Here is a 24,073-nt window from a genome sequence, read left to right as displayed (position 1 = left end):
GCGGTCAAGGGGATTGATGGGAAGTCCCTCCCCATTAAACAAATAACTAGAACCTTCAAGGCGACCGACCAATCGGCCCTCACTGACAAGCCCAAAGTGTTCCTGATCCAGGCCTGCCAGGGAAAGCAGGCACACCTGGGAGTGTTGTCGAAAGATCTGGAGGCTGATGATTCTCAGTCACTATACATTCCTGAGGAAGCCGATTTTCTGGTGGTCATTTCAACTGTTGAAGACTACAAATCGTTCAGACACATAAAAGATGGGAGCTGGTTCATCCAGTCTGTGTGTCAGCAGCTAAAGGAGGGCTGCTCCAGGTAAATATGTAACTCAAGGATCAACAGTGTGGCTTGAAATATCCAAAATGCAATAAAGTCTACAATATGATTTATAGAATAGATCTGATGATATTAACCTTACCATGCAGTCTAACTGTAAACGTCACTGAGAAGCGATAATAATATGTTTTTCAACACTGTTTGTGGTTTTAGGGGTGACAACATGACGACCATACTCAGCTGTGTGAACAATGAAGTGAGCAAGAAAGAAGCAGTAAAGGAGCAACCTGGAAAAGTGAAGCAGATGCCTGAAGTTAGGTTCACCCTGAGGAAGAGACTTGTGTTGACACCACGTCATTATTGACGGGGGGAGGGATTTCTTAAACATGTTTTCTACCTTTTTTTATCGTTTTAAATCTTTTATTTTTCTAAATCATCACTCTGAACCACTGTCTTCTATACAGTCACAGACGTGTGCCTCAGAATAAATCTGTTTTGATTTTGATTGTGTTTTGAATTCTTTGTGTCCGTGTTTCATGGGGAGGCCATTTATTGCCCCCTTGACTGATCTCTGTATGTGAAGATGTTCGTAAAACAGTATTTGTAAAGGATAAGTTCACCCAAAAATGAAAATTCAATCATCATATACTCATTTCATAGTCCATAAAACATTTCAGGAGTATCCTGAACAACTAATGCAGATGGGGACTTGTTTTAAATGTTAAAAAAAACCCCAAACATTAGGTGGCTCCATACAGGTTGTCCAGGGTAATCCAATCAAAGATCTGAAATTGATTTGAAAAGATGTTTTTTTTCCACCTTCGACGTGCAGCAGAGCTCGCACAGCTACTGTTGACTCGGTGCACGCTAACACTTTTAGCTCAGCAGCTACAGTGAAGATATCTGCTTTAAAAAGGTTGCAAAAAAGGTGAACTTGTCCTTTAATGTTTCTTTTTACTAGCAAAGGAAAACGTGTTGGAACACAGTCAGTCGGCTACAGCTGTGGTATATTTATAAGCCAAATGTCAAAAGATAGTAACCAGTAATTATGTGATAGAGGGAAAAGACGTTTTAGATGCTTCTTATAAACTTTAACATACTAGTGTTGATTTATCTGGGCCTGTTTATTTCCTCCTTTATTTATTTCATAGGCAAATTATTCATGTCATATGCTGTCTTACTTATTATTCATTCCTTCATTCCATATTTTACAGGCGTTTGAATGTGCCTCGGTGAAGATTCCTCCACTAGGTGGCAGTCACACCTCATCCACCGTCTGCGGCGGCACAGATTCTGACCGACTCACCGATCAGCCTGAAACCGAAACCAGCGGCGGGGGGAAAGACGAGGAGTGCTGAGGTACAGTCCGTCCTAACGGTACCAAAATACTTAATATGTTTTTTATGTTCAGTAGTTACAGTTAAGTTACAGTTCTTAACATTGTCGTAGTAAAGGTATTTATCCAGCTGACTGTAAGTCTGCTGCACCCGAGGTAAAAGTCTGAGGCAAGCTTGAATTCCAGCCAGCTAGTCAGTTGACCTCTTTTTATAGAAACATGCTCCCTGATGTTGGAGACACTCTTGAGTGTCAAAGCAGTACTGCAGTGTGTTAGAATAAGCTCTTAGAGTTTGACTCTGTAAACCAAAAGCCCAGTGCTGACAGGCAGGGTGGAACTAAGTACAGCTACTCAAATAACTGTATTTAAGTGATTTTTTTTTTTTTTTTTTTTTTACGGAAGGCTACTTTAACTCTTTTGAGTATTTCTTTTGGTCTGTAATTCTACTCGTACCTTAGTAAGCTGTAAACCATGTCATCTGCCTAGATACGTTTAAAATCCAATTTGGCTTCCAATGTGAAATGAAGGTGCACTGTAGTTTGGGAAGAACTTTAAATCAGAAGAGAAAGATCTTTTTTTCTTTTCTCTTTTTTTTTTTTTTTTTTTTTACAACTTTCAGGCTTATTATGTTTTAAAGGAATCTGAACAGTATTAAACTTCTCTCCTACAGCGATACTGACACCAACATGCTGTACGAGTCGGCTGAAGATGACTCTGGCATATCTGCTGGTTTAAGTCGTCTGGGCCTCTCTGCAGGTGATAGAAGGTACATCATGTACTATGGCACCACCAAGCAGAACGCTCAAGCAATCCTGAGATCTGGTTTTTGCCAGCCTGAAGACGGGATGCTGGGCCGCGGCGTCTACCTCCACAGAGACCTGCAGAAAGCGAGCCGCTATCCCATTGGTCACCCTGAGTCTGACTGGGCCGTCCTTAAGGTTTCGGTCAGGGTGGGGAGAGTGAAAGCCATCAGGTATCAAGGCCACCCAATACAGAAGAGCTGGCACGACCACGGCTACGACACTGCCTGGGTGCCACCCGACTGTGAGATGATGAAGAGCGGTCTGGCGGGGGATTGTGTCTGGGATCCAGATCGAATCCAGATCATTGAAATCATCGACCCACGTCCAGTCCAACCCTCACATGGCTACAAGTGAGCTCTCCGAACTGCTACCAATTTAATTTTGCATTTTCTTTTTTAAATACGATTGGTTTATTGAGTTTTCAACAAAAAGAACAGACACAGAGCCTTATTTACATCTGAGTGAGATACAGCAGATGCTTGTATGTAGATGAGGTCATCACTAATAACAGAAAGTGGCGTTACTTAAAACAAGAGGATAAAGCTTGTCAGTACCCACACAGAATCACAAACCTGGAAACACATAATACCGATGGAGAAAAAAACTGAAAACAAAACAATAAGACAAAGAAAAAAACAAAAAGCGAGACGCTTTGAAGGAAGGAAACGTGACCCAGCCAGGAGCCACAAGAAGGTGCAGTTCAGGGGGGCGTCTGCCAGTTGGGGGGCATCCAGCTGGAGGGACTGGTTGTGCTCTTGAAAAGGTGACCAAATCTTTAAAAAATGGTCATTGGAATCACGAAGGGAGTGTTTGATTTTCTCTAAATTCCTAAATGGTTAAGCATCCCTTGGACCCATTTCAAAGCGCACTGCCAGACCTCAGGCTCTATCTCTGTGTTAAGGTCCCAGGACCAAATGGTGCTCAATTTATCAGAGGATGAAGATGGTTTGTAAGGAGAGGTTAGTATAGCTCTGAGATGGTACCTTTGAGGTAGGGGTTAATATTTAGAATAGTGCCAATCAGAGTAGAAGGAGGAAGGAGGACTAGCAGGGAAGCCAGGGAAGCGATTGCGAACAAAGTCTCTGACTTGTAAAAACCTGAAGAAGTGGGATCTCTGCAATTTGAATACAGCCACTAGTTGGTCAAAGGATGCCAATATTCCCTCAATGTAAAGATGTTTGACAGATACAATCCCACGATCAAGCTCACTTTTCTGAAGATTTAGTTTGTAACCAGAAATAGTCACAAACTATAAAAGCCCCTGAATTGATCACCAATGGTTTGAGGATTAATAGTTGTTCCATTGGTAGTATTAATTTGGGCAATATGCATCGACGAAGAAGATTGTCGGATTTGGTGAGCGAGTAGTCTACTCGGTTTATCTCCGAATTCATAAAAATGATGATAGAAATTCTGCTTTTTTCATGAGCAGTTCCTTAAAAAGATCTGTGTCATGTGAGTCTATATATTTTCTTTGTAGTTGTGATATAGCACTGGAGAGACAAGGACCCTTTTCAGCAGCAATCCCTCATTGATAAGCGGAGTACGACATTTCTTCTCCCCTTAAATAGGATTCGCATGTCTCCCAGATTGTTGCCGCAGACACAGCCAGATCAACATTAGTGGAAATAAAGAGGTCAGTGCGACTGTTGATAGTATTAACAAAATTGGAATCACGAAGAAGTCACGAATTAAAGCGCCAGGGGCATCGCGGCAGGGATCTACCAGGAAGGCGAACGTCAGCTATGGCCGCTGCATGGTCTGAGATTACAATAGGGCTATAGGAGCATGAGCTGACGGAGGAGACTCATTTACATTCAATTAGAAATAAGGTACCATGGACAGGGGTGAAGAAAGAGAACTACTTGGCGCTAGGATTGAAAAAAACGCTACACATCTGAGACTGCATAGTGCTCCATCAACACCTGAGTGACTTTGGATGATTTAGACCGGACACACGGCTTGTTAGACGAGCGGTCAAGTGAAGGATCAAGACAACAGTTAAAGTCACCTCAGAGGATGAGCTGGCAGGAAAGTAAATCAGGGAGGGAGGAAAAAAAGTTTTTTTTAAAAAAACCCACATTGTCCCAATTTGGACCACACACATTCGCATAAGTCAGATTGTTGATTCAGATTTCCCCTGAAATGATAACAAAGCGCTCATTGGGGTCTGATATGACCTTGGACACAGAAAGTGGGGCTGATTTATGGACAAGAATTGTAACACTGTAACACCAAATCTGATGGCTTGAGATGAGTTTCCTGTAGAAAGGCAATTTTAGTTTTTAGCTGTTTCAGATGGTTAAGCACTGTGTTAGACTTTACAGGAGAATTTAGCCCCTTGACATGCCAACTAGTAAATCTTAAAGCGACCCTAGGCGTTGTCAAGGAGTTAGAACTTAACATACAGTGATATTAGGGGGCCTGGGTGGAAGTTGCACCAGTATATCTCCACCCCCATGACTGCCACCCCCTGCCCACAAGCCAACAGCGTGATGAAATAGGGCAAGGCGCCTGACCAGGCCGAGCGTGCCAAGTTGCAGCACACAGGTAAAAAAAAAACAAAAAAACACTCTATTGCCACAACGTAACGGTCGTAAACTTTGCAGTCAATCCATTCCAAAATATACACAATGGTAATGTTCATCCCTTCCATTTTCAGTTAGTCAGGGTAGTCAGTGTGAGAGAAAAATAAAATAATAGTAATAAAAAATATACATACACATGAAGGAAAACAGAGAAAATTGGGGAAAAGAAAAAAAAAAAACTGTAAAGACTGTAAAGTGAAGCAAGAGCAGTGATATGTTAACACCAGACAAAAAAATAGATACAACAGCCGGAATGCAAGGCCACATATCTTGGTAAAATATTAAACGGAAAGGATCACTTAACCTATACGGGGAGTGTCAGGGGCAGAAAAAAGTTTACAGATCAAGATGAAACAAAAATAAATCATCACGAAGCCATAGACTGCACTGAAGAAATGAATAGAGGATAAAATAAGAAGAGGCAAATATGCCAGATCACTTGATTACGGATCTTTGTATAAGCCCTGGACAAACTTGACAGCCGCTGAAGCAGACAGGCCTGGTGATGCACAGCTTGGCTGGCTTTGCACTTTTACTTAAGTATATTATAATAATTATAATAATAACTATTATATTCATGCCAGTAGTTTTAGTTGTAATTGAGTAATATTTCAGTGATGCAACTGCACTCGTACTTGGGTACAGATTTTAAGTACTCGTTCCATGATTCTCCAGTCTATCTTCTCCTAATCCTCTTCTTTGGTCTTCCTGTTTCGCTGTGTCAGTTTCAGCATGGCAGCCAAAGACACAGTGAGACTTAATGAAACAGCCATTCAGAAGGAGATACAGTGGACCAACACCAGCCTTTCTACACCAGTCCAGGCCTCTTCAGCTAAACACAGCGGTATGTTGACATAAATCCTGTCGGTGTAGAGATGACTGTGTCTAGTAGAAGTCACCTGCCAGCCTTCTGTCTGCTTCACATGATGTTGAGTTTCATGTTTGGAGGCGTCATTCTGTCTCGCTCTGTTCCCCTCAGATGGTCCGTCACAAGAGAAGAGGCGTAAAGAGGTGAGGCCTTTAATTACAAGACAAGTGTTCACCTCAAGGCCTGCAGACACATGCTGGTTAGCGTGTGTTTATGGAGGACAACAAGTGTCATGGAAATGAAAATAAAGTGTGTCATATATTAATAGCTAATGTCAAATAAAAAGAAATGTAGTCAAACAGTTTAAAAGAAATATATATATATATATATATATAAATATATATATATATATATATAATAATGCATGAACAGTTTACAGAGTAATTTATATTTTGATAAATCAAAAGATATTCTGAAAAGAATTTACAACTGAAATATTGATCTGTCAATAAATAGTTCATCTGAACAAGTAATTTACAAACAAAAACATAGGACGGTCAACACGTTCATCATTTGAATAGATGTTAATTAATTTGTAACTAATTATGGAGTATAAAAAAAATAAATGAATGCCTGAATGAATTACAGAGTGATGCTGCAAGAAATGACTGTTTCTGTGACACTCATGTATTTACAGATAAAATATCAGATTTGTAATATTGTGAGATTTAATGATATTTAAACTAGTGAAGAAAAGTCTTGAATTACAACTCCAGTTGTTCATTAATGTGTTTGTGTCCAACTGTTTCTGTTGTTTCTAGGCTGATCAGTACCAGCTGAACAGCCGGCCCACTGGCCTCTGCGTCATCATGAACAACGAGAACTTCACGTATATGAATCAAAGACGTGGAACCAACAAAGATGCCCGTATGTCACAAAGTAGACATATTCACAGGTTTACACTAGTGTCTTCTTTTTTGGTGATTGTAGCTTAATTATGTTTTTTAAATTAATTTTGTTGCAGAAAGTTTGGCAGAGGTGTTCAGCTGGCTGGGCTTCAGAGTGCTGATGTGTAAAGACCAACCCAGCGACCAGATGGATCAGGCACTGAAGTGCTTCGCCTCCCTCAGCGATCTCTCTCAGCTGCATGAGTTCAATGTGAAGGAGTGGTCCGGCACCGAATTCACTGATATTAAGGAGGCTCCTCCATCACTTAAACATGGCGATGCCTTCATTTGCTGTATTTTGAGTCATGGAGAGAGAGGTGTGGTCAAGGGGATTGATGGGAAGTCCCTCCCCATTAAACATATAACTAGAACCTTCAAGGCGACGAACCAATCAGCCCTCACTAACAAGCCCAAAGTGTTCCTGATCCAGGCCTGCCAGGGAGAGCAGGCACACCTGGGAGTGTTGTCAGAAGATCTGGAGGCTGATGATTCTCAGTCACCATACATTCCTGAGGAAGCCGATTTTCTGGTGGCCATTGCAACTGTTGAAGACTACAAATCGTTCAGACACATAAAAGATGGGAGCTGGTTCATCCAGTCTGTGTGTCAGCAGCTAAAAGAGGGCTGCTCCAGGTAAATATGTAACTCAAGAATCAACAGTGTGGCTTGAAATATCCAAAATGCAATAAAGTCTACAGTACAATATGATTTTTAGAATAGATCTGATGATATTAACCTTACCATGCAGTCTAACTGTAAACGTCACTGAGAAGCGATAATAATATGTTTTTCAACACTGTTTGTGGTTTTAGGGGCGACGACATGATGACCATACTCAGCTGTGTGAACAATGAAGTGAGCAAGAAAGAAGCAGTAAAGGAGCAACCTGGAAAAGTGAAGCAGATGTCTGAAGTTAGGTTCACCCTGAGGAAGAGACTTGTGTTTAAACATAGTCTACTTAATGTCTTAATTAAGGATCTATAATTATCTTAGAGGGAGGGATGTCTTTAACATGTACTCTATCTTTTTTTTTTTTTATCATTTTAACTCTTTTATTTCTCTAAATCATCACATTAAACCACTGTCTTCTATACTGTCATAGATGTGTGCCTCAGAATAAATCTGTTTTGATTTTGATTGTGTTTTGTTTTCTTTGTGTTCGTGTTTCATGGGGAGGCTGTTTATTAACCCCCCTTGACTGATATATGTATATGTAGTATCTGAAGATGTTCCTAAAACAATATTTGTAAAGGAGAAGTTCACCCAAAAATGAAAATTCAGTCATTATATGCACTCGTGTCATAGTCCACAAAACATTTCAGGAGTATCCTCCTGAACAACTGAAGCACATGGGGACTTGTTTAAATGTGAAAAAAAAAAAAAACTTTGAGTGGATCCATACAGCTTGTCCAGCATAATCCAATCAAAGTTCTGAAATCTATTTGAAAACATGTTTTGTGCAACTACTGTTGACTCGGTGCACGCTAACACTTATAGCTCAGCGGCTACAGTGAAGATATCTGCTTTAAAAAGGTTGCAAAAAAGGTGAACTTGTCCTTTAATGTTTCTTTTTAATAGCAAAGGAAAACGTGTTGGAAAACAGCCAGTCGGCTACAGCTGTGGTATATTTATAAGCTACATGTCAAAAGATGGTAACTAGTAATGTGATAGAGGGACGTTTATCATGTAGTATGTCATTTTAGATGCTTCTCATGAACTTCTACACACTTGTGTTAATTTATAGGCCTATTTATTTCCTCTTTTATGGATTTCATAGGCACAAGTATTCATGGCATACGCTTGCTCGCTTATGTATTCATTCCTTCATGTATTTGTGTGTCTCTAGACTAAAATGGTATTCCATACATTACATGTGTTTTAACGTGACTCGGTGAAGATTTCTCCACTAGGTGTCAGCCACACTTCACTTCCATCCATCGGCACTGATTCTCTGACCGCCTCAACTGTTAGTACAAAAACGAAAGCGGCGGGGTTAAGGACGAAAAGTACTCAGGTACAGTCCGCCTGTACAGTTTATACATATTTAATATGTTGTCACCACTGTATTTCTGTAGATAGTTTTTAAGTACAGTAGTTAAATTAAGTTACGGTTCTTCACATTGTCGTAGAAAAGGTATTTAGCCAACTGATTGTAAGTCTGCAGGACCGGAAGTAAAAGTCTTAAGTTGGCTTGAATTCCAACCAGCTAGTTAGTTGACTTCTTTTTGTAAAAACGTGCTCCCTGATGTTGGAGACACTCTTGAGTGTCAAAGCAGTACTGCAGTCTGTTACAGGGAGCTCTTTCAGTTTGACAGGCAGGGTGAAGGTAAGTACTCTACTCAAATAACATTTAAGTTATTTTCTTTAAGGGAAGGCTACTTAAGGTACTATTTTTGGGGGGTCTGTAATTCTACTTGTACCACAGCAAGCAGTACACCATGTAATCTACTTAGTTACTTATAAACTCATACTTGGCTTCTGTGTATAATTTGAAATAAAGGTGCACTGTGTAGTTATTACCTCATTCACACTGGAAATATTCATTAAATTCAGTTCAAACTTTATTAATTGATTCAAACTTTATTAGGGACACATCTCATGTGAATTAGAATTCTGTGTTTGATTTTCTTCTCTAAAACGACATAGTGCCCCGTTAATATTTAAATCTCTCATCTGCATTTTTGTAGCCAATAAGGCTGTCTTATCACGAACGAGAGCAAGAAAAACAGAAACCCCTTTGATTGAATGCTTGCTGTTGCATCAGACATCAACTGTTAAAAAGTAAGAGTGTAGCCTCTCAGAAGAATACTTTGCACTTTTACTTATGTATATTATAACAAGAATTATTTTCATGCCAGTATTTTTAGTTGTAACTGAGTATATTTCAGCGATGTAACTGCGCTTGTACTTGAGTACATATTTTCAGTACTCTTTCCATGCTTCTCCAGGCCATCTTCTCCTAAATCCTCTTCTTTGGTCTTCCTGTTTCGCTGCGTCAGATTCAGCATGGCAGCCAAAGACACAGTGAGACGTAATAAAACAGTCATTCAGACGATTTTGCGTGCAGACCACAGGCTAATCCTCAACATGGTTGACGAGAAGGGACTGTTAACTAGACGGGAGTACAACAACCTTAAAAGCATGAAAGTAGATGACGAGGGGCTAATCAATGAGCTTTTGGATAAGATCATGGATAAAGGAGATGACACCTGCCGAGCCTTCCTGGACCTCCTGCAAACTGATGAGGAAATTAAAAACACTTTCCCTGACCTGAAGAAGATACGGTGGACAAACACCAGCCTTTTACCTACACCAATCCAATCCTCTTCAGCTGAGCACGGTGGTATGTTAACATAAATCATTTTGGTGTTAAAAAAAAGTGTTAATGTCAGGGCTGTAATTCTGTTTCACTCTGATTTCCTCAGATGGTCCGTCACAAGAGAAGTGGAAACAAAAGCAGGTGCGGTCTCTAGCTAATATTGAAACAGCACATTATTTTATTTGGGCCAGAGAAAAAGAGTGGTGTTAAATAGTTTTTCCTCACAGATAATAACTAGACACATTTTTACCTCAAAGCCTGCGGACGCGTGCTTGTTAGTCTCTATTAGTATACAGAACATTAGATGCGTCATTTTGTATTGCTTAATAAACTTGTAAGGAAAAGCGAGGTGACCTGTTAAGAAAAAGTTCTACAGCATAAAATAATGAAATGACAAACATTATCCACTGTTTTTTGTTTTGTTTTTTTTTGTGGACGAGCAGTACCAGCTGAACAGCCAGCCCACCGGCCTGTGTGTGATCATAAACAACGAGAACTTCAGAGATTCAGTTTTCTGGAAGCAACGACGTGGAACTGACCAAGATGCCCGTATGTCACAAAGTAGACGGGTTCACAGGGATACACTGTTGACTTATTTGATGGTAGTTTAAGCCTAAGTACATTTGTTTAATTACATGTCTTGCAGAAAGTTTGGCAGAGGTGTTCAGCTGGCTGGGCTTCAGAGTGCTGATGTGTAAAGACCAAACCAGGGACCAGATGGATCAGGCACTGAAGTGCTTCGCTTCCCTCAGTGACCTCTCTCAGCTGCAGCAGTTCAGTGTTAAGGAGTGGTCCGGCAGCAGATTCACTGATCTTCAGGAGGCTCCTAAACATGGCGATGCCTTTTTCTGTTCTATTCTCAGCCATGGACAGGGCATTTTTGTCACTGGAATTGACGGAAATGACCTCTCTATTAAAGACATAACTGGAACCTTCAAGGCAACCGACCATTCAGCCCTCACTGGCAAGCCCAAAGTGTTCCTGATCCAGGCCGCCAGTGAATATGGTGGAGATTGTTCATCTTACCCTCTGGACACTGATGTTCTAGTTGCCCATGCAAGTCTTCTTGGCCAGCCGTCATATAGAAACACAATATCGGGGACCTGGTTCATCCAATCTGTGTGTCGGCAGCTAAAGGAGGGCTGTCTGAGGTAAATGTAAAATGAACTGCTGTGTTCCTTCAAACATCCAAAAATATTAGCTAGATCTGATGACATGAATGTTACCATGCAGTTTACACTCTTTTGAATTTTAATCTCTGCCCCTGTAGTGAGATAGTAACATAATCCTCAACTGTTTTGTTTTAGGGGTGAAGACATCACCACCATCTTCCATCACGTGATCGATGAAGTAAGCCAGAAAGAGGTGCCCGGGCGCGGTGTTGGACTGCAAATCCCTGAAGTTAGAAACAACCTGAGGAAGGCACTTGTGTTCTCACCGCATCAAAGTTGAAACTTAATCACCACAAATAATGTAATTGTTAATCTGTACACCATGTCTCATATCATCTTAGAATTTAGATTTTTATGTGATTTTCTTTTACATATTGTTTGAGCACTGTTGGAGGGAGTCTGAGAATTAAATATTTAATTGGCAACAACTGTTTTCTCTGATTTTGCATATGACAATTAATTAGCTTAAACATCTTCGACACAACTTTTTGCAAACAGAAGCCGTCAATGCACTATTCAGTAGTTACTTACATAAAAAGTCATTATTGTTGTCTACTAGACTTACACATGCACACTGAGTATCTGACAATGTTACAAAAGAAATCTTTATTTAAGTTACTGCAATTTGTATGGTTTAAAAGTTTTCTTCCCATTATTATTTATTATTCAACCACAAACAGTAGGCCTGCATATTTAGGACATTCCAATGAAGAACATAAAATAGAGGCCAGGAATATAGATAACAATAATGTGTGACAAAGACAGACATAAAAACATATTAGTGTACTTGGATTCGTTTTTGATAATGTAGTTATTGTTAATTATTGTTGTTGTTCTGATCTATTGTTACTCTTAGTAACTAAAAAGTCGTCTAATTCAAAATGGACTCAACCAACACACATTATAAAGGACGCCCATATCCACCAGTTAAAGAATTTATTTTTTATTTTTTTTATCAAGCTTAGTTTTCATCTTTCCTTGCTTTCTTTATTGCTTAACTGGGGACCTCATAATTGTTTAAATTAGAGTCATATTTATGGCTTTGAATCCTACACATATGACTTATTGTGTCATAATTATGTCAAGTGATGAGTAATGTTGTTTCATCAAGCTTAGTTTTCATCTTTCCTTGCTTTCTTTATTTATTGTTTAACTGGGGAAAAAGAGCTTCCATACAACACACTCAATCAGTGAAAATGGATTTATTTGTGTGCGCACCGTTGTTGGCGGGAAATAGCTTTCCTCCGGACTCGGCTGCGCACATACAACTGCCTTTACGGCACTGCAGCGTCGTTGCCATGACAATTATTGGGCTCCGTTCGGAAAAGACGCCGCACATAGACGTACAGCAAAGGACGAGGCGCTTGCTAGAAAAATGATAAAAACAACCTATCCGTCGCAACAAAAGTCCGTCTCTTAAAGCTGCTCCAACTACGCAGGCACTTTTTCCACTATCTGCCGTCCAATAAAGATGGAAGCGTCGCCGCAGGACGACACTCCTGCCGGTGCTTTCGCGAAGACCGAGGAACTCGACCAGGGAGAGGATTTGAAAGCCTCTGACGAAGCGATCACATTCATGTCCAGCATCGGTGAGTTTAACAGTGTATTATCGATGCTGCTCTAAGGTGCCCGTACAGTAAGGAGACTCAGGCTGAGTGCGCCTGAGAGTTAGCACCACCTGGTTTTGGCACGTCTCTTGACCTGCCCCTGACACTTAACCAACTGAACCGAGCAGAAAATAATAAGTGTTCTCTATGAAACAAGCTCGTGACCCAGCTGAAGTCTGACCCGCTTCTCTCAGAGCCCGCAGAGCTGCAGGAGTGTGTGTTTCCAGACTCTCTGGTCACCGTGTCGGAGAGCGGCCGGGACCTGGGCAGGTTCAGCGTGTCGGTGGAGTTTGCCCGCAGAGCCCAGCAGCCCTGTGTGCTGCTGCATGCTCAGAGCCAGGGAGCCATCGATGACTGCCCCTGTGGAACAACAGTCACAGGTGAGGGGGAAGGCAGGGGCTGGAAAGACAGCTTCATCGCCATTGTTTTGTCCATTAACAGATGTTTCAGTGTCTTCATGTCCTTTGTCCAACTCAAGCCTACCTGACCACCGACCTGGAGGTCCTGGAGGAAAATTACCATGAGTATGTCAAGGTGAGCCTTAGCAAGCTTCCCTTACTTTCATTTTAACGCACCAGATCTCTTATATCAGACCAGCAGAGTTTTTTTCATTCCCTGATATTTTCTTTTTTAAATAAATTATTATATTTGATTTTCACAAACCACAAACCAAACAGCAAACACACATACCCCGCATTCAAAAACAAAACAAACAAGCAAACAGGAAACACAACAACATAGACAACAACCACAGAAAGCCAGATCAGACTTAAACATCTACACCAGAGTTTCAGCCTTAACAAAACATATGATAAAGAGCGGGAGCTTTCATCAAAACCGGGAATATTAAAATGTCTAATAACTGGGCCCAGATACTTTCACAGAGCCTTTCAAGATGTATGCCAGAGACGAATTCCCTAATGCATCTAGAAAAACAAGGAGCACTGGTAGCCTTCCATTCCTGCGGAATGATTCTCTCTGTCAATACCGAGCATAAGAGGCAGCCAATACATCAGGTTCAATATTTAGATAAGACATTTTGCAATACCAACTATAGATATCCTGCCAAAAGGGAAAAACGTAAGAGTGGGGAATATGGCCAATAGAACCATTTGCTGTATTGCATCTGTCACATGTATCAGTAACATTAGGATACATCTTATTTCTCTCTTTAGAATAATGTAATCTATGCATCTCTTTAAACTGGATTAATTGCAGCCTTGCACTGACTGAACTTTCATGGATCCCTTCCTTCCACAACACCTCAGGCAACTTCACACCATGATCTTCCCCGAGGCGGATTTGATATATTCAGATGATACAACTCATGTTTAAAAACAGTAAAACACATTTTGAGACAAGGTGTTTCAAATCAGGTTGTTGTGCCATGCTCCTAGGGTAAGCTTTCAAAATATTTTATATTATTCTTAACAAAATGTCTGACTTTTAAATGACAAAAGAAATGGGCTTGCATAAGGGAATACGTTTCTTTCAGCTCTCTTAATATATGTACAGCAACGATTTATGTACAAGTCTGCAATTTCTCTTCCCTTCAGTGAGTAAAAGCTCAATCTGATTGAAGTACAGCAAAATAATGATAAAACAAATGGGGCAATATACAGGAACTCAGGTGCTCTAACCACCCTTTTTATTTGTTGTAATATTTTAATTGAATCAAGCGTTATATTTTTACCGTGAAAATCTCATACGGTTGCAACACATGTCCTCTGGTGCTTTCCTGTCTTTTACACTTATGGCACATCTTGTCATTCTTATGTTATATAACCTGCCTTTAATCGCATATGAATTCCTTTTTCAGCTTGAGGGCCACAGTTTGGACAAGAGGTGTCACATGGTGCAGCGTGATGGGCAGATGGTGATCGATAAAGTTACCGCTGTAGGAGAGGTGGGAGAGAAAACGCTGGAGTTTTCATGTTTGATGTCATTTTATGATGGAATGGGTTTTTACACCACCATCCATAGAATTTAATGCTTAATTTTTAACTGAAATTTCTGTAAGGTGTAATCCTTTCTTGTGCATTTACAGGATGTGACGACAGAGCGCATTTCTTACCCCATGCCTGTCCTAAGAGGGCTGCTGACCGAGGGTTCAAACCTGCTGCTGATGCGCCTGATCGCTCTGAGGAAGAAGGTGCCAGAACACATGACCTTCATCTCCTTCGACCAGGGACTACAAATCATCCACACCACTTTTGTGAGTAGTTATATCGTATTATGACTTGTTGATTCCGTGTGTTGTTAGAATAGTTGAATAGTTGATTTTCTTTTTGTCTGTGGTCAGGGCGAACTGGGTCTGAAGCAGCTGGAGGTTGGGAGTGAGATGGTGGAGGTGTTTGGAGTGGAGAGGATTGTTCACTCAGTGGAGGACAGCCCCACGACCTGGCACTGCTACTTCCTGGCTGATGGGTAAGCTCAGTGACTACTATCTTCAGGATCTAGTACTTGTTGGACTGTCATACTCAAACAGGGACAATTCTTTCACTGTTTGCAGCTGCACTAAATTACTACACCAGTGTTTAGGGTTACACGGTTTGTCAAATGAAATGGTTTGGTATGGTTTGGTGTTGTACTGTTGAAATTTGCCATTTTAATTTGGCCACCGGTAACAACAGCATTATGACTTGGAGCACTTGAAATAGGAAGGATTTAATGTATCTTCATGTAACTGTCAACATTGGGACACTGACACCAGTACACTGAAATGTACAAAAAGGACTTGACATTGATTTTTTCTGTTCTTATTATGTAACAGATCAGGTCAAGTTTAGGGTTGTGGTGTTCATATCACCTTTGGTATTCAGAGCTATACTCAGCAAAATATTGATAAATAATAAGGTAGTTTGTTTTCCTTGCAATTGTAAGAAGAACTAGAACTATTCCTAAAGCAGCAATTCTCGTAAATTGTTCATAGGCCAAGGAAAGTTAATACTTTAGACCATTTTAGAAACCACATTACTCAAACATGACTAATTATTAGGGCTGAACTGTGTGAAAACAAATGGTGTAAAATAAACAGTGCAGTTATTTTGACAATATTGTATATTGCATCTATGTGTAACATTTTAGTATGAATGCTAATATCTCCATTTCATTATCACTGTAAAACATATTAAACTGATGATGATTATTATTTTTGCTGGATTTGTAACTGCAATTGCAATCAAATAAGTGACCAAAGATGCATCGGTATGTGGATGAGTGTGAGCAAAACTGAATTCAATAATATGTGAATATAATGATAAATGTAAATGAGGAAAGAGAGAACAAGAAAGATAATAACTAATAATCATCTTCAGTCACCTTCTTCTGTGCCTGTGTTTTTTAAGCTTTTTTTAAATGTGCTTTTGCATAGTGTACTTCTCAACCAACACTAAAGCTCTGCATCCATAAAACTCATTGTGAATCAAACCGATCTCTGCTCAGGCACTTGGCCAGCAGAGTGCAGGTGGGCTCACCGGTCACCATAAGACTTCTGCAGCTGCCATCACAGCTAGAAAAAGGTAATCGTCTGCACACGCACGAAAAATGTTTCTGTAAGGAAAGTTTCTTCAAATGTGTGTGCGTGTGTGTTCGTGTTAGGTTTTGAGAAGATCCCCCTGGTTTGGGAAGAAGACATGCAGATGCGCTCCAGCTTCTTGGACAGAAAGGTGAACAGTAATGTTCTGGCTTAATATTTGCCTAATTTACTCAGTTCGACTGTACCTGAGTAATATTATGAATGTGTTTTATTGTCTCTTTGGGACAGGAGGAGCTGAGGGAGGATCATGCCTCGTACCTGAGACAACATCCCGAGATTCGTGCCCTAATTTCGGACTTCTTGCAGTTCTTGCTTCTAAGGAAACCAGATGATGTCTTCCAGTTTGCTAGAGAGTACTTCCTCCCTTTTGCCTCCCGCCCTCCTCCAGAACCAAGCCTGAAATCCCCTTCACTCTGAGAGCAACCTTTGTGTATCTTTATATTTTTGTCTGACATTTCAAAATTGCACTTGGGTTGGTCTTTATTTCTGAGTGACTCATGACTAGTAGTATAGTTGGGAACAACACCTTTCTTACCTGAGACCTCAACTGAGCTGTGTGATCTTGCTAAGAAAAAAAATACTTGAAGTAATGTGAGTAAAGTGGTTTATTTAAAACTGTGTTTGTAGTTTTATTTTGTTAAATTAAAAATGTCAATCTTGTCTGAACAGTAATGGCATGTCTTAGCAGACGTAACGTGAGTCTATCTTCATAATAAATGTCTTGAAAAAAGTTGATGAATAAAGCTACGTGCTACATACTTCTCCAAATAGTTAAAACTGGAGCTGTATGACACTTATGACTGTTCTTGCGCAGCCTCATGTAGTTGAGTCCAAAGAAAGAATTACCTGACTATTTGAAATTTTATTTTGAAGGCTTGATACAGAAGCCGCTCATCGAACAACTTCCGCTCATTTCTTCTGAAAGCGAAACGACAGGCGAAGTCTCAGAGGAAGGTCGGAAAGTTTTCACTGGGCATCTTTTACTGGCTGGACGAGTGACGCCAAAAATTAAAGCAACAACTTAAACTAAAGAATTAGTCGTTAGAAACGAGGAAGACGCATCTGTCAGCTTTAGCTGACGTCGGTAAGTTTCAACGTCGTAAAGATACGTCAGACAGACGATGGTTAGCCCGCACACCTAGCTATTAAAACGTTACCTAAGGCTGATGAAGTAACATAAAGTTAATATGACTTTATTGTAATGTTAACATTGACGTTATTTTACCGTGTGTGGTGTCGTCCAGGTCTGAGTCACAACTTTTAAAATTGTTTTGTAAAAACATAAGTGTCGTCACTGGTGACGTTTTCCTGTGACGTCATTGTAGATGTTTACGCTCTGATGATGTGGCCAATATCAAATTTCCTGTCCCGAGTAAAATTTAAAATCAAGAAAGAGATGAGAAAAGGGGGATTGGTGAACTGCACCACACAAGTGCCCAGAAAGAGTGAGGTGACCCAGCATTTTAAACTGTTCCCTGTAGTCTTAAAGCTTGATAACAGTCAGCAGGATCCTGTCCGAGCTCTTCATACTGCACACAGGTTATAATCTGGGACTGGGCCATGGAGTACTTTAACTGAGTACTTTCACAGTATATCTACAGGGATCGTACTGTTCTTTCTCCCATATTTATCACATATGTTGATGATTAATATTTTATCATAATATCATACCGCAGCAATTATAAAAGTGGTTTCTGTATGCCATCTGTGGATCTGCATAGTCTCTAGCTATTTGATGATGCAATATTTTTTCTCCATTTTTTTTTTGTCAAAGTCCATTACGCCTCATGTTAGTGTCTGCCATAAAATGCACACCTTCGCTTATTACTTCCTGCTTGTCTCTCTGTTTTCCTCTCTGCTGACTGAATGAACCTGTAGTGCAAGGTGAGCTGAGCACCAGGCCATGATCCATGATGGACCGGCCAACACTGTCACGCATAGACGACAATTTGGAATCGTCGGAAGTGGCTGCTCTCTGCTTCTTGTGTCTTGATGTTATCAACAGGAAACGCCTAGAGGGGGTGAGCCACATATATGTTGTACTGTTGTCTTTGTCTCGGTTTCCTGTCTGAGGAATAATGTCTGATTGAACATTTACTAATTCCACTAGAGATAACCTATTTTATGGCCTCCACCAAAATAAAAGTGCCATTCGATACAAATGTATTTGCTCAATCTCCTGACTTATAACGGGATTCATACTTATTTTGAAAAGCTATACCAAAACAAAATCAAGTGCTTTACACTCAAGTCATATAGACAGTAACTAAGAATAAAGCTAAAGTCAAATTCATATTGCAGCACAGCTTTGGGACTTGTAGGATCATAACCAGTTAAACTTATTTCTCTACAGGGGTTGTGTTTTATAGACAGCAGTTCATGCACACTGCTACCATTCTCCATTCAAAGTTTGTCTTCACAGTGTTTTTTTGTGTCTCTTGTTTGTTTTTTAAATACAGATTACGGATGCAAGGGTTCTGTTCGAGAGACTAGAAGAAAAATGTCTTCTGGAGAACCCTTCCTTCCTTTCTCAGCTGCTCAGTACTATTCGCAGGGCAGACCTCGTCAGCCTGCTGGAGACCGACAGCAGCCCACCAGAAGAAACTGACTCAAATCCAATCCTGTCAGATTACAGGTGAAATTTGAGCGAATAACGGCAGGACAGGATTACAATACAGTACAGTCACTTTCATTCCCAAAGTTTGAATCTTGTGTCTCGTGTTGTTTCTCTGCCTCTCCCTCTGCTCTTTCTGTCAGGGTGATGCTGTACCAGATATATCAGGACGTGACTGAGAAAAATCTCGAAATGATGAAGTTTCTGTTGAGTGACAAGTTGGGCAGAAGGCACATTGACACATGCCGTGTAAGATCACACCCTGCCACACGCATTATTATAGAAGAAATTATGTCATATAGACTTCACTTTTTTTTCTTTTTTCCTCTTGCTCTAAGGGTTAATATACAACATTAGTTAAAGGTGAACATTTCAAATCTCTTCACTGAAATCAGCGTAACTCAGTGATTACAGCCGTACGTTAACTGTAACCCTGACCAACATTCATGAGTCGCTCTAGTTGTGCATTTCCCTTAGAATTGCATTGTTAACTATTACATTTACCTGCAGCTTGCTTTTTTTTAATCTACAAAATGTTCCCAACAGTTTTAAGTACATTTGAAAAGATTAAAAAGTTGAAGGTGTTGCCACGATTGAATAAAAGAAACATGTATAGTTTCGTTAGTTTAATATACAGTTTGCTGCTTTCGTTATGAGTTGTCTTGATTTTAAGGGGCACTATGTAGTTCTGGAGGAGAAATTCAAACTTAGAATTTAAATATTTACAATATTAACAAGGTAACAGCCTGAACTTGCATTCTCCAAAAGCTGTTATCAGAAGAAACTAAGGTCCCCAGTACACTGTTTGAAGCTAGAAAGGTGGCAGGGTCCGCCACATATAAACAAAGTTGAACAGTATGAAATTGTGTTGTCTTTTATAAGTCAGTTTGTGTATTTAGTTTATGTAATCGTGAAAACAAAGGCAGTTTGTGTGTTTAGTTTGTTTAGGCACAAAAAAACAGTCAACAAAGATCTTTCTCTTTATAATAAGGCAAAGGGAAAACTGAAACTACAACCCAGTTCTGAGTAGGAGCCGGGTTGCAGTTTCATTGCCGCCTCAATTACATGTAAAGTGTAAGTCACTCAAATGATGTGGGCACCCTCTGCTGGACGTTTTGGATGTCCTCAGCTTTGAATTATGTTTCCTTGTTTGGCCTATCAGGTGAACTTCAGCCATTATTAGTACTAGAACTGGTGCAATGTGGAGTGTTCGGCAGACAAAACAAACAAACATGTGTTTCTCATGTGTGTATCCTTGAGGGCTGCCTTTTCAGAGCTCATTCATTTAACATTATACATTTGTAAATGTAAATTAAAATTAGATACATATTTACTGGCTTGTAGAGTTCTTCCTCACAGCTTTTGGTCACAAGTTTGTATGCAACATTCATTCCATAAAAACGCACACCTGACATTTGGCACTTTGCATTGATAACTCACATCTTTACTGCTGCACCAGAAGTTGCAGCTCAAAAGTCTTTACACACACACACGCACACACACACACACACACACACACAGACTCAAACAAGTTTTCTCTGTTCACAGACGGCCCTGGACGTGTTCGCTGAGATGGAAAAGGTTGGTTTACTGTCGAGCACGAAGCTTGATCATCTGTACACAACACTGTTGGAGTTTGATCAACAGCTGGCATCGACTGTTCACGACTACATGCAAGGTATGAGACGCACTCACACAAATGCATACACATGTAAATGTTGAATTACAATCAAATTCACAAGATGATTCTGTCCTCTTTAGGTGTGAACCGGCCAGGTCACACTGCATCACTACCTCGTGTCAGCATGGATTACCAGGTGTGTGTGTAAATGTGTGTTTGTACACAGTTGATACCATAATGAGCCACTATACTGAAGACTTGGCTTTCTTTCCACAGAGGGTGAACAGCTCTCCTCTGCAGAATCAAACTACCCTTTCCATATCTGAGACTCAGCCCAGAAGTACGTCTCCCTTTGCATCACTCACAGACTTGCTGTTCATTTGAGCACAAGCCATTGAATGATTACCCCTAAAAGAATGTACCACTGCTTACCTCACTGTTATCGATATCCATTTCATGCTATTTGTCACGCATACGAGGGATATACGTTTCTGCTGTCTGTGTTTTGCAGATGTAGGACAGAGTGTTGTCCCTGATGCAGAACCAAACATTGAGTCCTCCTCTTCGCCTGATCCGGTAACAAGCAAACACACATCCTCACATCCTTTCCCTTATTTATTGATATTCATGTTTTGTCCATGTGGGTGTGCTTGTGCCCTTTTAGACAGAATACTACACCCTGACACGTAACCCTCGTGGCGTGTGTATGGTCATCAACAATGAGCAATTCCGTGGACCAGAGTTTAAAGATAGAGCCGGTACTCAGGTGGATGAGAGTATGTATCCACGTATCTCACATGTGACCTGATTTGTTCTTGTACTGCTTATGACTTTCATCATATATAATATGATGTGACATAAGACAAATCTACCAGTATGCTTCAGTTTGTTCTCTCTTCTGTGTGACACAGAGGCTCTCTGCAACGTGTTCATACAGCTTGGCTTTGACATGGAGGTGCACAACAACTTGACTGCAGAAGACATGCGACGTGAAATCAAAACCCTGGGCAAAAGGAATTTTTCCAGCCACGATGTCCTGGTGAGCAGCGTCACAAGCCTTCATAGCTGTAACAGCAGTCGGTTACAAGTGTACATACTTCAGAAGATCGATACCGCTCTCATGTCTGTCCTGTAAAGTTTCAAGGTAATCATTTTCAGTCGGTAAAACCAACAACTTTTTTTCCCCTTCTCCAGTTAGCAGTAATTTATTAACTATAGGAACGATTGTTATAATAATAGCAGGCCTGAATGATTACAAGCCACATCAGTTTGACTGGTTTTCCATCAAACTTTCATTCATTCAATCAAATTTCCTTTTATTAAATAGGTCCCAAGTCTTAAATGTATCCTGAGGAGCTCTGCAGAGAGCGTGCTACATCCTCATGGCTACCCTAATGACATGAGAGTGTTATCAGTCTCTCTTCATCAAGATAGCTAACGGGTTAATTTTACCAAAATCTTAATCCATTTATACTTGTAGAGCATACAAAATCATTTCATGTTCACATTCAGTTACATTAGAAATGTTTCAGTGGGAATCATATCGAAATCCAAGTTAACCTTAGACGTGCCTTTGATTTTAGGTGGTATGCGTGCTCTCACACGGAGACATTGGGTGTGTGTTTGGGACTGATGAGAACAAGGTGTGTTTGAAGGAATTCACACAGCCCTTCACGAGCGTGAGAGCTCCCAGCTTAGCAGGGAAGCCCAAGCTGTTCTTCATCCAGGCGTGTCAGGGAAGGGGCTACCAGTTCGGAGCCCAGCCATGTGCCCTGAGCCAAGAGGAGGACGGAGAGAGGTATCTGGAGGACGACGCAGGTCCTGTACACGGCCAGACGGTGCCTGCAGAAGCTGACTTCCTGCTGGGCATGGCCACCGTGCCAGAGTGCAGGTCGTTTCGAAACACTGTGTTAGGCTCCATCTACATCCAAGAGCTGTGTAGGCAGCTCCTGAGGTCAGCAGATAGGTAAGAGAGTTGAAGATGACACCTTTTGAGACTAAACTTTGCCCAGGAAAGTCAAATTTATGAGCACTCACTGATCCATGATAAAGTTTCCATCATAGTGCAGATTTATTTTTGAATCAAATCTACATCATATTATAATGGAGCCCCTTCAGTAAGTAAGTTGATATATGTTATCTTGTGCAAACAAGATATTTTCTCATACCCGCAAAATAATTACCTACACCAAATGTGCCCGTTTGTTGGTGTTTTGGTTTGTTGGTTGGTTTGTCAGTAGGATTACACAAAACTTGACCTAATTAATTTTGGTGCAGATCCTGATGAAAGGACGTATCCAGGAAGTTTTTCTCAAGTTCTTTAACAATGAGAGGGAGGACATTTTCCCACACATTTATGTTAATTTCTCAGGGAATAATTCTTAGATGCTGATGAAAAACAACAGATGTGTTAAGGTGGCAGAATACAATTTCATTATTTATTATTGTCATTACTGGTTGTTTGAAGTTTAGACTGATACAGATCCATCAAGTTTAATACTGGATCAGCCTCGTTTGAATGAAAAGGACTGTTAGGCCTTGGTGGAGGTACAATTCTAGTTGCCTTTTGTGAACAAGTTATGATGATAATCTTGTGTGCACAGGATTAAAAACTATATAACATTTTGGAATTTTAGGGGCCCTATACATTATGTACAGTTATAAGAATGGAAGTGTATAACCTGCTAGTTGAATTAAAATGTTGAAATACTATATTGATAAATGTTGACTAAGGCTTTCAGTCATCCAGGTCATGATTAGTCCAAGTGCTGTATCGTAGGCAACTGGACTTGTTTCAGTTTTATTGAAGACGTTTCACCTCTCATCCAAAAGGCTTCCTCAGCTCTAACTTACCGAAGAGGAGCTGGCAGGCTTTTTAAGTGTGAATATTTTTTGTTGTCTTTGCTCCTCCATGACAGTAAAGTGAACATCTTTCGGGTTGTGAAAAAAAAACAAGACAAGATTTGTTTTTCAATGTAATTTGTAATGTGTTTGCAATGTTTTCTATGCAGCGCTGCAAACGACGATATACTCAGCATCCTGACACGTGTGAACAGGGAGGTCAGCAAAGGAGAGTATAAAAGCTTCAAACAAATGCCAGAGCCCAAATACACCCTCACCAAGAAGCTCGTCCTCAAACGCGTGTGACGGGGACCAGGTGCAACGCTGGAAATGTGCCATAATCCTGGATTCACATCGGAACACAGTAGTGTAATTGTGTGTATGACTGTGTGTGTGTGTGTGCGTGTGTGTGTGTGCGCGCTGATGTCTCCTATTCTTAATCTTAAGAACAAAAACCATCATGGAAAATTAAATGTTACAGAAGCCGTTCTGAGAAAATATGTTGAAATTTTTTGTGATTATTCCAATGAAATTTAGGAAAAATCAATAAAAAAGTTTCTTTTTGTCAAAGCAAAGCGGTTGCACTTGTGATGAATGTCATAGC

At 40.4% G+C, this 24,073-nt stretch overlaps 3 protein-coding genes across 3 annotated transcripts in view; all 3 read left to right on the top strand.

Moving 5' to 3' along the window:
- The window catches only part of LOC119011511 (caspase-8-like), a 3,744-nt gene extending 2,964 nt beyond the window's left edge, over positions 1-780 (top strand). The window contains exons 5-6 of the mRNA XM_037084692.1: positions 1-314; positions 489-780. The exon at positions 1-314 is cut by the window's left edge and continues 242 nt beyond it. Of these exons, the coding sequence (XP_036940587.1) occupies positions 1-314; positions 489-639 (465 nt within the window). The 3' untranslated portion in view covers positions 640-780. The remainder of the gene's footprint in view (positions 315-488) is intronic.
- A 709-nt stretch (positions 781-1,489) lies between these two features.
- LOC119011181 lies at positions 1,490-24,044 on the top strand. The gene is made up of 27 exons (XM_037084111.1): positions 1,490-1,634; positions 2,282-2,764; positions 5,728-5,846; positions 5,982-6,013; positions 6,632-6,737; positions 10,723-11,227; positions 11,384-11,525; positions 12,720-12,837; positions 13,050-13,235; positions 13,334-13,389; positions 14,675-14,761; positions 14,903-15,070; positions 15,158-15,282; positions 16,300-16,376; positions 16,456-16,523; positions 16,622-16,746; positions 18,303-18,414; positions 18,853-19,028; positions 19,151-19,256; positions 20,556-20,685; positions 20,769-20,824; positions 20,905-20,968; positions 21,140-21,204; positions 21,293-21,404; positions 21,540-21,667; positions 22,212-22,594; positions 23,640-24,044. The coding sequence occupies exons 2-27, from the start codon at positions 2,298-2,300 to the stop codon at positions 23,773-23,775; spliced, it is 3,849 nt and encodes a 1,282-aa protein (XP_036940006.1). The 5' UTR covers positions 1,490-1,634; positions 2,282-2,297; the 3' UTR covers positions 23,776-24,044.
- Positions 12,540-17,053, top strand: LOC119011512 (ciliogenesis associated TTC17 interacting protein). Its single transcript, XM_037084693.1, has 9 exons — positions 12,540-12,837; positions 13,050-13,235; positions 13,334-13,389; positions 14,675-14,761; positions 14,903-15,070; positions 15,158-15,282; positions 16,300-16,376; positions 16,456-16,523; positions 16,622-17,053. The coding sequence occupies exons 1-9, from the start codon at positions 12,720-12,722 to the stop codon at positions 16,808-16,810; spliced, it is 1,074 nt and encodes a 357-aa protein (XP_036940588.1). The 5' UTR covers positions 12,540-12,719; the 3' UTR covers positions 16,811-17,053.
- Positions 24,045-24,073: the final 29 nt, after the last annotated feature.

Source organism: Acanthopagrus latus, chromosome 21, assembly GCF_904848185.1.
Source record: "Acanthopagrus latus isolate v.2019 chromosome 21, fAcaLat1.1, whole genome shotgun sequence".
Taxonomy (NCBI): domain Eukaryota; kingdom Metazoa; phylum Chordata; class Actinopteri; order Spariformes; family Sparidae; genus Acanthopagrus; species Acanthopagrus latus.
This window is presented reverse-complemented; position numbering and strand designations above follow the sequence as displayed.